The 13,857-nt window shown below is 56.5% G+C and overlaps 1 protein-coding gene across 6 annotated transcripts in view; it reads left to right on the top strand.

Moving 5' to 3' along the window:
• Nucleotides 1-13,857, top strand: part of COL27A1 (collagen type XXVII alpha 1 chain) — a 134,512-nt gene that overhangs the window by 77,224 nt on the left and 43,431 nt on the right. For all 6 annotated transcript variants that reach the window (XM_087869436.1, XM_045791099.2, XM_087869437.1 and 3 more), the window contains 7 exons: nt 10-63; nt 1,684-1,728; nt 2,994-3,047; nt 4,805-4,849; nt 9,438-9,491; nt 11,258-11,311; nt 11,549-11,602. In XM_087869436.1, coding sequence (XP_087725562.1) covers nt 10-63; nt 1,684-1,728; nt 2,994-3,047; nt 4,805-4,849; nt 9,438-9,491; nt 11,258-11,311; nt 11,549-11,602 — 360 coding nt within the window. The remainder of the gene's footprint in view (nt 1-9; nt 64-1,683; nt 1,729-2,993; nt 3,048-4,804; nt 4,850-9,437; nt 9,492-11,257; nt 11,312-11,548; nt 11,603-13,857) is intronic.

The raw sequence follows: 13,857 nt of genomic DNA, 5'->3' as shown, positions 1-13,857 counted from the left end.
TCTCACCAGGGTAAGCCTGGAGCTCGAGGCCTGCCGGGACCCCGTGGGCAGCTGGGGCCCGAGGTGAGACCGTCTGGCCCTGTCCCCTGCCTGTCCCCTGCAGCCCTGCCTGCTCCATCCTGGGTCCTAGAGGCCTCCGCTGGGGGCCAGGGCCCTTCAGCCAGGACACCACTCCCCGGGCCGCCTCAGGCTGGCCCTCCAGCTCATCCTTTACAGCCCCTACCCTGTGACCCTGCCAAGGTCTTTCTCTGGCCTGGCCTGTCTGGCAGGTGACTCTTTGCCTTCGCTGCGTCCTCCACCCAGGGCTTTTCTCTCTGGAGACCACTGCTCCTGCCTGTAGCCGTTTCCTGGGGTGTGGGTGTGGGAGAGTAGAAGGTGAGGCCCTGAGACTTGGGGTAAAGACACTGTGATGGGTCCCATGGCAGTGGCAGGCAGGGTCAGGATTCAAATCCAGGTCTGCTTGAGCCCGAAGCCCATGACCGAGACCCTATGCTGTTAACTGTGTGCTCCTGGAAGCTGCCCGGGGGCATCCCCAAGAAGGACAGGACCTGAAGAGCTAGGAAGTGGCAGGGTGGGGATTTGCATATTTCCTCATTCACACTGAGAGGGATTGAGAAGTTCTCTGGGGGGGAGCCTGTTGGGCACCCCACGGGCTGGCCCCGGATCTTGCCTATGCCTGAGGCCCCCCACCACCCCCCTAGGCTCAGATCCCAAGGCCCCCGTGACACACAGACAGCCCCAGCTGAGGGCACAGGAGGCCCGGACTCACCACAACCACAGGCAGGCATCCAGCCAACATGGATCCCTTTGCAGGCTGGTTCTGGGTCTGGCGGGGTCCCAGCGCTGGCTCTGCCAGCGGCCACGTGGGGCTGCTTTCCTGGAAGCTGGGTTGGGGGGTGGCCCCAGAGGGGGGCTCTGGGTTAGGCCTGGCATGCCAGAGGGGCCACTTTGGAGGCTGCCCTGGCCTGCGGGAGGGCCCAGAGTGGAAAGGGAGGGGCGAGGAGGGAGGGAAGGCGCCAGCCACGTGCCTCTGTCTACACCCACATTACCACCCGAGAGCCTGCCACTTGCTCATGTCCGCATTGATTCATTCATCCACCCCTACATTCGTTCACGTCTCCATCTCCTCCCTCTCTCACGGCCCTTACCCCCACCTCTACTGCCCCACACATCCATGAGGCACTGCACACCCATCCTGAATGATGTCTGTGACAGAGTAGTGGATGGGGCCTCATGGCTGTCCTCTAGGAACTCAGCTTAGGCTAGTCGTCATACTTTAGGATGGTCCTCTCCGTTTGGCACCATTTTACAGATGGGGAAACTGAGGCACCGGGAGGTTAAGGTCTGCCACTGAATCAATGGTGGCGCTCAGAATAGAGCTCGTATCTTTGAGCTGCAGTCGCAGCTCTGTATCCACAGCGTATGATGGGGTTTGACTTTCTGCCCAGCTCTGCCACACACCCTGGCCTGTCACATTCAGACGACACTGGGAGCCCCCTTCATGTGGAAGTCCCTTTGTGGCCTGGGTGGGGGCCCAGGGGTGGGGGGGACCAGGCGTACCATTTCTCTTGGTCCAGGAGGGCTCTCCTCTGTCCACGCCTTTGCCTCCTTACAGGTCAAGTTCTCTGAGACCCTCACTGGATTAATTTCTCCTTTTTCCTCTCTTGTGTCTCCCAACTTTAGGGAGATGAGGGACACATGGGGCCACCTGGGGCCCCTGGCTTAGAGGTGAGTGCCATGGCCCTGGGGAGGTGGGATTTGTCCTTCCTGAGCCCGCTGTGTGCACATAGGCAACACCCAGGTGGCGCTTTGCAGAGAAGTCCTCAGCAGGAGCCTTGGGCCAGCCAGAGAAGGGACTAGAACAGACGCAAAGGACAGAGACAAGAGGCAGGAAACTGACCAGCTGTGCTTGCCCAGCTGCCACGTGCTGGGCTTTACGTCCGCTTCCATGCACTTGAGTCTCCACCAGAGTGCCATTGCTGGTCCTTGTCTCACCCACGGCCATCAGACTCAAAGAGCAAGGGGTTTATCCCCGTGTCTCATAGCCCAGAACCTCACCTTGCGCCCTCCCCACTGCTCTGCTCCTAGTCGGCTCCCACAAGGCCCATGCCAGGGAGGGCATAAACCAGCAGTGCACAAATATTTTGGTCTTGGGGCCTGTTTACCCTCTTAAAAAAAAAAAAAAGATTGTGGACCCAAAATGCTGTTCTTTGTGTGGGTTCCCCCTGTGGATATTAGTGATTAAAACTGAAAACTTTTAAATGAATTTGTTAATTTATTTGAAGTAATAATAACCCCATTTCATGTTCACAAAAATAATAGTTTTACAACAAAACAACACAAAACAACCAACCAGCTATATTTTCCAAAGCAAAATAATCTAATGAAAAGAGTGGCATTGTTTTACCGTTTTTGCAAATCTCTTTAATGTCTGATTTAATAGAAGTCAGCTGGATTCTCCCATCTGCTTCTGCATTCAATCTGTTGACGATACCACATGTCATGTAGCCTCTGGAAAACTCCGCGTACACTCATGAGAATGAGAGAGACACAGGAAAACCACGTCTTAGTGTTATTGTGAACCTGGTTCTGATGTCATGAATCTCCTGAGAGGGCCCCAGGGACCACAGTGATCCCCAGGCCACACTTTGAAAACCACTGGCATAAACCCTCCCATTTCCTCTGGGCCTTGTATCTTCTGTCCAGTTCCTTCCTCTTCCTCATTCCTTGAGAGCAGCTTTCAATATCCCCGTTTATGAACAGGACTGGCCTGGGAGGGGAGACTTCCCTGAGGTCACACAGCTGGAGACCCCCCACCCCCCACCCCTGCATCTCCAGACTGGCCGGTAGCCTGGGGCCCTCCAGGCTCTGCATCCCTTCCCCCCTACCCCCGTGGGGCATTGCAGCCCTCCTCTGGGCCAGGGCTGGGACCATGGCAACATGCCCCCCCCCCGCCCCGCCTAGCCCCCCTCACTCACCTCTCTCTGTTGCAGGGCCAGCCTGGCAGGAAGGGGTTTCCTGGCCGGCCCGGACCAGATGGCATGAAGGTGAGGGGACCTGGAAGTGACTGGGCTTGGGTTTGTGTGGTGTGTGTGTGTGTGTGTGTGTGTGTAACAAGTGGGGAAGAGAAGAAAGGGGGAGCCAGCAAATGAGGGCCCCAGGAAGAACCCCAATCCCAGGGGCAGTTGTGGAAAGGGGGTCAATGGTCCCCATTTATCATAACATATTGGTAACAGGAAAAAATGAGCAGAACCTCAATGTCCAACAGTGGGGTAGAGTTCAAGTAATGGGATGCAATACAGCCACCGAAGACGGTATAGTGGAAGAGTTTACAAGACGGGAGAACGCCCGTGTGTGTGGAGGTGGCGGTGTGGCCGTAGTAGGAAGCAGATTCCAGATGGAGGGACGAGCCTGTTGCGAGGACCTGTTGCCCCGTGGTCTTGCATGCTCAGAGCAGAGGCTGCAGTGTGGATGGGGGCTCTCTCCGGGTGGTGGGAGTAGAGGACATTTCCGTTTTCTTTTGTGGGCCTCTAGCTTTTCCCCATGATGTGTAGTCATATATTACATTTGGTAACAGTTTTTTTTTTTCTTTTTAACTTATCAAAAAAGAACTGGCCTGGGTAGAAAAGTGATGACCCTTGGCCCATGGGCAGCCTCACCTCACTTAGTGGCTTTCCAAGGACTCCTCTTGTGGGTTGGATTTTCCAAACTGTCCTGGACAGAGAGTGTTGGGCCACGTTTACAGCTGGGCAGACACACGAGGGTGAGGGCAGAGCCAGGGTAGCCCAGGACATCCACGTCCCCCTCCGCTCAGCAGACATGGCCCATGCGTCTGTCTGGCCCCTCTGGTTCCCACGAGCGTGAGGTCTAGGGGAGGCACTGGAGGGAAGGATGAGGCTCGGACCCTGATTGTGGTGAGCCGCATCCATCTGTGAGCCAAGCTCCTGGCTAGTTTGGCTAGTTTAGCCCTTGTCCTGCCCCCTGAGGTCTCGGTCTCACTCCCTCAGATACCAGCTGGGTTTCTGTGGTGGGCGCGGTGACATAGTCTGGGTGGATTTATCCCACGGGGCCGCTCGCCTCTCTCTGGCTCACGCTGCAGGGAGACCAGGGCGGCCGCGGCTGCCTAAGGAGTAGGAGCCACCCCAGCACGGGATAAAACTGGCAGACAAGGCTCTACGAGAGGCCACCAAGCGTGAGAGCTGGAAATAGCCTACGAGACAAATGAGTCTGATTTCCCTTATTTATAGCTGGGGAGGCTGAGCCCGGAGCAGAGACAAGGCTCGCCAGTCATGTGGGGAGCTGGCGGCAGAGCTCTGGTGGGTGAGGGTCTAGGATCCAAGGGCCCTGACTCCCTGTTCCCTGCTCTTTCTGTCAGTGGGCAGCCTGATCCAGTAGGAATGGGTATTTCAATGAGTCGGACCAAGGTTCCAATTCTAGCCCTGCCTCTAGCTTGCTGTGTGGCCTTGAGCATGTCTCCTTGCCTCTCTGAGCTTTAGTTGCCACCTCCACAAAATGCAATGGGTTGATGAACAGCCCAAATGAGATACAGACCGGAGGATACCAAGTCATCTGCCAAGGGCCACTCAGAGGGCACGGGCAGCTGGGGCCGTGTCTGGGGTCAGAGGTTCTGTCTGCATCCCATCGTTTCTGCCATTAGTTGGAGGTCTACAAGGCCAGACTCTGGAGTTGAGGTTCCTGTCCTTCCCTGGTGGGGACTAAGGCTGATTACCTGGGTGTGTTCCCTGGGGAGGGGGAGCTAGACTCCCATCATCCATCCCAAGCGATCCTCCTCTTTTCTTTGCAGGGGGAGCCAGGCGACCCTGGACGGCCAGGGCCCGTGGGTGAGCAGGTAAGTCAATACTGGTCTCCGAACACGAGGACTCTTTATCGAGCTCTTACTGTGTGCCAGGCCCTTTGGTAAAACGCTCCACACGCATCCCCCTTTCATTCCCACACTAGCTCCTGGGGTCGGTTAGCTCGTCCCCCATTTCATTGAGATGGTCATTGACTGTCGGGGAGAAGTCACTGAATGAGAAAGCCATGAATCACAGTCCCAGGGCCTGGCTCTGTGGATGTTTTTGGAGCATTTGCCCAGAGGGGTGACATGACTTTGTTCCCAGAACATGACATCTGGAAGAGCCTTCAAGAATCCCCAGCTGTGTTCCATCTACAGATAGGGCCCCTGAAGACCAAAGCATAACCACCTCCCAGGGGCTCCTGGTCCCGGCCACCCTAACCTACAAGGAAAGTGAAATTCAAACCAGTGGCTCTGGCTAGTTGGGAAGTCAGGCCGAGGTCTGGAGTGGAGAGGAGGTTGCAAGTCATCATGAAAAAGGAGGTTTGAGAATCACGACCTACATTATTGAGGCCCAGGGCCCTCGGTGCTCCCGAGAAGCAGCTGTGAGTGCTGGGGGCGAGGTGCAGACAGCCCAGCACCGCCAGAAAGCTTAACCTGGGGCTTGGACGTCAGGTTGAAAGGTAGCAATCTCCTCCCCTCCCTTAAAGAAGCCCCCTGAACCCTGCAAGGGGCCGCCTCATCCTGGAGACCCAGAAGAATCTGCCTCGGCTGAGAAACGCCATCAATGGCGTGAGAGTCGCGCACGATGGGCTTCCTCACCAGGCCTGCAACATCTGTTGGGGGGAAGAAAGGAATTAAAGCAGGGGGCGGACTGGATTTTTGAAACCTTTCCAGTGTCATTTGAGCGCATTCTGTGGGAAGCCCGGGAGTTTGGAAGGGCTGTCGCGGCCTGGATATATTTCCTGATTGGAAAAAAAGGCCATGCGATCAGCAAATTTAATTTCATAGTTATGCTGATGGTAAGGGCCCTCGGGAAATAGATCCTCAGAATCCTAGAACGTCGGGACACGAAGGGTCCTTGCAAAGTGCTCTGTCCTGGGGTCCTAACTTTTCAGTGCCTTGGACCCTTTGGCAGGCTGGCGAAGCCCACGGACCCCTTCTCAGAATAGAGTTTTTAAATGCATGACATGCAAAATGAAGGATTACAAAGAAAATCCATTATATTGAAATACAATTATGAAAGTGTGTTAAATGTGACCTACTCATAGGTAGGCTTATTAATGCATTAAATGATGAGATCCAGCAGCAGGTCTAATAACGACCTCACTTTTGAAGCAGTGACAGGCCTTAGTGACATATTTTGAAATCTCTGTGACAATGACTGTAATGTGACATGTAACTATCTGGGACAGTAACAGGTACCGTGGGTTTGTTGCCTACACTCAGATTTGAGGGAAATGCTAAATTTCAGTTCGAGGTCAGTGAAAATAAAAGTTGTGATTTTCTTTTTCCTCTTCAAGTTCAGGGACCCCCTGAATTCCACCCACGGGGCCTTCCAGAAACCCCAGTTGAGGACCCCTGGATCCTAGCCCATGTTGGCAATCTGATTAACAAGGATGACCTGGTAAGGTCGCCGCAAAGCTGGGGCCCGGAGGAGCGGACGGCTGGTCCGGAGCAGCTGCAGGCCTGCCTGGTCGGCGGAGCCCCCAGTCTGCTGCCTGGCTCGCTGGGACCACAGCTGGAAAGAGAGGCCTGTCTGAACAGTGAGGCAGAGCCTGAGCCCTGTGTCTGCCAACAGGCACGCAGGGGTGCCACACCAGCTGTCCGTTGGCTTCCTACCCATGTGGGAAGGGGCAGACCTCTCTTAATCATGGCAGCATCAGTGGTCCTCCCTAGGATGGCAGTGTCAGCTCCATCGATCGGCTCCTGTTAGGTACCAGGCTCTGGTACCTGTCTGCCCTTCCCTCAGCAGCCCCAGGGTGGTAGTTAGTATCCCCATTTCACGAATGAGGAAAGGAAGGCTCTGAGAAGTTAGGGCACTTGACAAGATCTCCCGGACAGCAACACAAGTGTCAGAGCCAAGGTTGAAAACCCTCAGCGCTGCTGGATTCCCAAGATCTGCCCTGGAGGGACTGGATAATTCTTTGCCTCCTGAGCCCTTGCCGTTTTGTAACAGCTAGTGAGAGTGCAGAGGGCTTGCCAGCAGGCCCTGTCCTAGGTGCTGGGGACACAGACATGATCACAGGCCTGGGCCTGGCCTGGAAGAAGCTCCCTCTATCCAGGGAGAGGCTGGGCGTGCAAACACCCCTGAGATGCCTGTTCTGCTAGAGGACCCCCAGCTCTCTTATTCCCACTTGTACCCCCAGTGCCACGCAGAATGGCATACGAGGGAAGGGAAGGAAGGAGGGAGAAGAGCAGACATAAGCAGACAACAGCCCTTTATCTGTAGACAGCGGGAGGACCAGGGAAGCCCCCTTCCCAAAATCGGGGACTCAGATCCTGCCTGTGCAGTGCCCGTTGTAGGTGACCGAGCTGCCTCCTCCCCCGTGTCCTGTGTCCTCGTGCCGGCTTGAGAGGAGCCAGCTGTGCCCGCAGTGGTCAGAGCTGCTTCTCCACCCCCTCCCCCAGGTGGAAGCCCTGGGCCTCCGGGGCTGGCTTCCCGGTCAGCCTCATCTCCACCTGCAGGACGGGCCTGCCAGGATCTTCTGGGACAGCGCCCCATGGGTGTCCTGGGGGCCGGGGTGGGGAAATGGGGCACTCACTGTATGGCCCTTATTCATTAGGATCCTGTTTGGCTTCTTGTTTGAGGTTTATGACCCGCCTGCCTTCCAGGACCCAACAACTCATAAATTTAAAGTAGCTATGAAATTTCTGTTTCTCTGGGCCAGTCAGGCAGGGGCCTTTTAACAGAGCCGTTTTTATTCCTGTCGCTCGGCATCCTCTAAATGTCTGAGTGCTCCCTTGTGGGGCGCTCGGGCCTCTGTCTTAACCCTATGCCCTTTTAAAATAAATTAGAACGGGATGGGAGGGAGCTAACATTTGTTGAGTGCCTACATGTGCCATGCATTATCTTCAAGACTCACAACAATCCCCGGGAGATAGGGAGAGACCTTTCTCGAAAGTGCCACCCTCTGCAGATGGTAAGGCTCGGAGAGGCTCTGTGACTTGCCCAGGGTCTCCAAACCTAAAGACTGAGTGATGATGCCAGAAGAAGTGTCAGGTGCAGCGCTTGGCTCTCAGTAAGTGCCAGCTGTTGTTATGAATATTGCTGTCACCCTGAAAACGCTCTCATTGTTTTTTTTAAAGTGAGTTGTTGCAAAAGCCAAATACTTGGTTATTGCCTGGGACTTACTAGTGGGGACCTCATGCCTTGTACCTTATCCCTCTCACGTCGGACTTCAGCCCTGAAGTGTCTCTGAACCCAGGGAACCAGGACCTCCACAGCATGGCAATGGTGCGGGGGTGCAGGGGGATCTGTGCCCTGCTCAGGGCCACACGCTGTGGAGGCCCTGGAGTGGAGGGACAGGTGCATAGGCCTTGGAGCCACAGAGTTGAATCCCAGGCCACAGCACAAGACACACTCGGTCGTGGCCGGAGCTGCCACTTGAAAACGGTCTCTGAGATCCACAGAGCTAACCCTTTGGAAATGGGCACCGTGTTTTCCCTCTAGCTGGACAGGCCGGCCACCTCTGACCTGTGTCCGCTGAGCTTCGAGGTCTCATTCCTTTCTGGACCCAGTTAGGGGACAGGGAGCAGATCGGATGGGACAGAGCCACTCCGCCCTCCGTCTTTCCTGAATCTCCCGGGAACTCTCGGCTACAGCCCTGAGTTCTCCCAAAGCCATTTTTGCACCTCCAGACCGCACAAGACCGCCCTCTGCTCCGATCTTCCGTAGCAGGGAAGAGCGTGCGGCCTGGACAGGGAACTGTCTGCTCTCCTGAGTGTCTGCTCCAGGCCGTTGGGCCTCGCCCCATGGGTGCGTGCGTAACTCCTCCGGCCCAGCGAGGCCGGCAGCCGCCTAGAAGAGCCCCTGGAACACAGAGGCAAGTTATCACCCAGTGGAGTTAAAAAGAGCAACAGGAACCACAGTGTGAGTGTGTGTGTGCCCTTCAGAAAGGAGAGGAAGCCTTTCACAAGACAGTATAAAGGCCTCCACTTCCCACGTTGGAATCAAGTCTTTTGGCGGAGGCCGTGATACTGTTTCCATGCGGGCGAGCCGGTTTGTTTCTCTCTTTGAAGCAGCCCTGAAAGATGGGGACAGATTTCTAACAGGCAGGGCTCTTCCCAGCACAGCTTAAGGGCCATTCCTGCTCCCCCCCCCACAGCCCGCCCCCCAAACATGGCCGCCTCCCAGCCTGCTTCTGGCGCGGGAAGAATGTGTGGCGCTCCCAGGGATGCTGGCAGCGGCCCCACCGCTTGGCTCCGAAATCAGAACCATCTGGTGGAGTGAGGGAAGTCAGGACAGTGCCTGGAGAGAGGCAGCTCTCCTCCGTGGCACCCCACGCCTGCCTGATTACCAGGCATGGGGCAGGAGGCACAGGCCAGGAGCTCCAGAGACTGGGAGAGGCAGGTGTGTTGCACATCCCCGAATTCACGCAGCTTCCTTTTTTTTCTTGCTTTTCGTGCATGTTTCTTCTAGGGACTTCTGGGATTCATTGGTCTGGTCGGGGAGCCAGGGATCGGGGGAGAAAAGGTAAGTTAGGCTGGGGAGAATACAGAACAGCTAGAACTTGTGGTGGAGATTTTAAGAAGATGAAGGGGCCAGTTGCCCTGGGGCTTTCAGTCTTCTTTCTTCTGGCTTCTCTTTGCTTTCCTAGCATTCCAGACCCTTAAAGAGCCATGGTCCCCTTTCCCAGCATCCCCTGGGGCTCCGCCCTGCCCTCCTGTCAGCACTGCTATGTGTAGTCAGACTCCCGTGTGACAACCAGCTCACGCACGTGACATGGGCCCTCACAGGGGTGGGCGACAGAAGGGAGCGGAAGAGCCATCGTTTTTAAATTGGCACAGTGCCTTAGGCTGCCTCAGGAAGCCCCCAGCAGCTGTTTTACAGACCAGATAACCAAGGCTCAAATTGGGGAGGTGGCATCAAAGTCACCCAGAAAGGAAGTGACAGAGCTGGGATGTGAATCAGGTTCAGTGCCGAGGCCGCGCTTTACCTCGTGTCAGCTCACAGCCCACAAGCCCCCCCCCCCGTGCCTTCCCACCGTGGGCTCTGGAGGGGGCCTGCTTCCTTTCAGGGGCTTCTCTGATCGGCAAGCTGGCCTTCTGGGGAGCCGATATCACGCCCACTGGATAGATGGAGAAACCGAGGGCCAGAGAGAGGAAGCCTCTGCCCCAGTCCAGCCCCACTTTCCTTTCCGGGCTCTTCCTGTGCCTTACTTCTCATCACTCCGCATCCCAGACCCTCTGGCCACACCCCCACCTCCTCCTTCTCCTCCTCCACCTTCCCTATGTTCTCCTCTTCCTTATTTCTTTTTAACTTTTTATTTTGAAGTAATTATAGAGTCACAAGATATTGCAAAAAACAGTACAGAAAGGTCCTGTGTACCCTTCTCCCTGTGGCCGCCGATGGTCACATCTTGCACAACTATTGTGCAATATCAAACCAACTCTGGCCTTCTTTATTGCTCAAATGTTCCGTGTCCCTCCTCACCTACAAACCACTGCTCGTGCTGCCCCCTCCCCCTGGCCAGGTGCACCCCTCCTCCTCCTCCCGGCCCTCCTCCCTCTTTGCCTAGGTGAGTTATCCCTCAGCTGTCTCGGGTCAAGCAGGCCCCCACCACTCCCCTGCACCTGCTGGCTCAGATCCCCTGCTGCAGGGCCTTGGCACCGAGTCCCGCGCCCTCACTGCACTTACTTGTTTGTGTCTGTGTTGGTGATTTGTGTCTGTGGGTACAAAACACAGAGCCTCACAAAAGCAAAGGCAGGATTCAAACCCAGAGCCCGTTCCTTCAGCCGTCTCTGTCTCCTACGCCCACCATCTCTGCCCCGGTCGGTCTGGATGGGTCACGAGGAAAGGAGTTCCTTCTCAGACGCTCCAGCATTTCATCTCTGTCTGGGCAGGGGATAGGGAGAGCAAGAGGGCCTTCTTTTGTCTTCTGTGCCTCAGCAAGCCCAGCCCAGGGGATGCCAGGCCCATTGAGGACCACGTGATGTGGGTCAGCATCAAAGGGGACAATGTCATTAGCTCATCCCTGATCAGGACCACTCTTGCCTAAGTGCAGCCCACTGGGGGACGTGCCACAACGGACACTGAGACCTTTCAGGGCTTACTGGGTTCCTGGCTTCTGCAGAGTGAAATCCCAACAACCTTCCCCTGTCACCACCTTGGGTAATGTGACTGTAGACTTTGGATAAATCTCTACCCCTCCCTCTTTGGCCTCTGGAAGGCCTCTGCACCTGCCCCCCATGGAGCCACCCCACAGCCATGACCTCCCCGCCTTGCTGTCTCCATCACAGGGTGATCGGGGCATGATGGGACCCCCAGGCGCACCCGGACCCAAGGGATCAATGGTAAGGAGCAAGTGTGTGCCCCTTGCCCTCTCCTGTCACAGGGGTGGTGACTGCTCTGCTCTCCTCTGCCCACTCCCTTATAACCCGGGCATTCAGGAAGACCGGCTCCTCCCTCCAAGAGGCCCGGCCGCTGCCCTTGAGGCCCCGGGCTGGGGCCGGGGCCGGGCCAGCCTAGGCGGAAGGAGGAAGAGACACCTGCTTCGGCTGATTCCTTTTCTCTCATCTCGTTCTTGGTAGGGTCATCCTGGAACTCCCGGTGCCGTTGGGACCCCCGGAGAGCCCGGACCCCCGGTAAGCAAAGCCCTTGAGCTCAAACCCACTGTCCAGTAGTAGTGAGGAGGCCAGGTCTCAGGGCCAGACAGACCTGGGTTTGAATCCCAGCTCTGTATTGCCAGGATAATCATTGAACTTCTCAGAACCTAAATTTTGCTCATCTGAAACACAGAACATAGTCGTGGTCGTGATAGCGTGGTCCCATGGGTTGGATGAAACCAGGCAGCTCATGGTCATGGCACAGCGATGCTCCCAGCACGAGAGCATCTTGGTCAAGGCACCGTTGTTGCTTTGTTCATTCACTCGGGAAGTACCCAGCCATGTGTGCCTGGAGCCGCTCCAGGAGCCGGGGGTACGGCCATCAGCAGGGCAGAAAACAGCCCTGCCCTTTAGGAGCTTCTGTTCTGGCATTTGGGGGAGAGACAGCCCGATACATAAATGACCCCTGCTCTGGAGGAAGTGTAGGGGGGACAACGGGAAATGCTGGGGACACCTGGGCTGAGCACAGGGGTGAGGACACAGGGGTCCTGGACTTCTTGTGATGACTAAGGAACCAGGGGCATTCCTGAGGATCCCAAGCCTGGGAGGGGTGGGAGAGGCAGGGTAGCCAAAGTGGGGAGAACCCCATCTACTCTCCCGAGGGTGGGATTGGGGGCGGGCGAGTGGCTCTCATCTTGAGCCCTTGCAGCTTCTGTTCCCTCTGTCTCTGCCGATGGAGGATGGAGACCGGGAGGGGCTCTCACTTCAGCCAAGGCTCGGGCTCAGGGCTGGGAACCCCCTCTGGGGAGGTGGAGAGGTGGGCTTTGGGCAGGTGGAAAGGGTATGGAGGAAGGGGACCAGGCCAGGCAGGATCCCAGGGCAGGACTGGGGGAAGATGAGTTCAGGCAGCCCAGGTCCCTCCAAAGGCCAGACTGAGGGACTGCCTGGACTCTGATGAGGGAGGACATGGGAGCCTTGGAGGGTTTGAATCCAGCGGAAGCATGCACACACCAGTTCTCTGGGCCAATGAGGCAAGCAAAGCCAGCTCAGTTCCCAGATTTTCTGTGCACCTGCTGTGTCCTGGGCCTATGCTCAGCCCTGAAGGTTCAGGAATGATAAGAAGGACACCTCCTGGGGTGCCTGGGTGGCTCGGTTGGTTAAGCATCTGCCTGTGGCTCAGGTCATGATCTCAGGGTCCTGGGATTGAGCCCCACGTCTGGCAGCCTGCTCAGTGGGGAGTCTGCTTCTCGCTCTTCCTCTCTCTCTGTCCCTCTCCCCCACTTGTGGTCTCTCTCTCTCTCTCTCTGTCTCAAATAAAATCTTAAAAAAAAAAAAAAAGAAATACATCTGCTTTTAAGATTCTGTCTAGTGGGAGCGCCAAGTATAAACACCCTCTCACTCATTAACAGAACTGTCCCAAGCACCTACTATGTGCCAGGCAGTGCTAGGTGCTGAGGAGGAAGATGGAGGGACTAGCCAGGGGTGAGAAGCCTGGATACAAGTACCCATCATCCCAAGACAGGTGCTGAGCTGCAGGTGGCTCTGTCCGTCCCCTGTAATCCTTCGGATGAGGTAGAAAACTCCAAGTGCAGAGGGGAGGTGAGAGCCCGCACTCCAGGCTCCTGATGCATATGTCCCCCTGTTAATGAGGAGTGAGAACCCCCTACTGGCCTGGGGCTGGACGGGCTGGTTGGTGGGCTGAGGGGCCCGACCTATGATCTGAGGGTCTAAGCCCACCCAGCCTGAAGGCTGCTGTCCCATCTCCCTCCCCAGTGTTCATAGGACCCAAGTCCCAGGGGCCAGCAGATGCTCCTGGAGAGGCAGTGACTGGGGACCCGTCAGTGTGGGAGATGCCCAGGCGAGGGTCCATCATCAAACTGTAGCTCTCGGGCCCCTGGACCTCAGCCTCTCCGGGCCTCAGTCTCTCCATCTGTCCAGTGGGAGGAGGAAAGCCTGGAATGGAGTTGCTGGGACAAAATGGAAGGCTGCTGGGAGATGGGAAAACAGTGGGGCCATCCAAGCCAGTGCATGGAAGGAAGCTCCTGGCCTCCTCTGAATCCCCTCCCTCCGGGGCTCCACTGACCTCCTCCTCGCTGTGTCCTTGGCACTTCCCACTGCTCTGGAGGTTGGCTCAGACTGAGTGAAATCAGTTACGTGCTGCTTTCAGCCCCCAGGGTTGCCGTTGCCCTGCTGCTGCTGCAGTATGGGGCTGGTGGTGGGACCTCTGGGGGCTCCTTCTGGCCAGCCAGCTGCCCTGGTGCTGCTGGGGAAGCAGCGGAGCTCCAAGGTCCAAA

This window comes from Ursus americanus, chromosome 18, assembly GCF_024610735.1.
Source record: "Ursus americanus isolate L20-20 chromosome 18, mUrsAme1.1.p, whole genome shotgun sequence".
Lineage (NCBI taxonomy): Eukaryota > Metazoa > Chordata > Mammalia > Carnivora > Ursidae > Ursus > Ursus americanus.
This window is presented reverse-complemented; position numbering and strand designations above follow the sequence as displayed.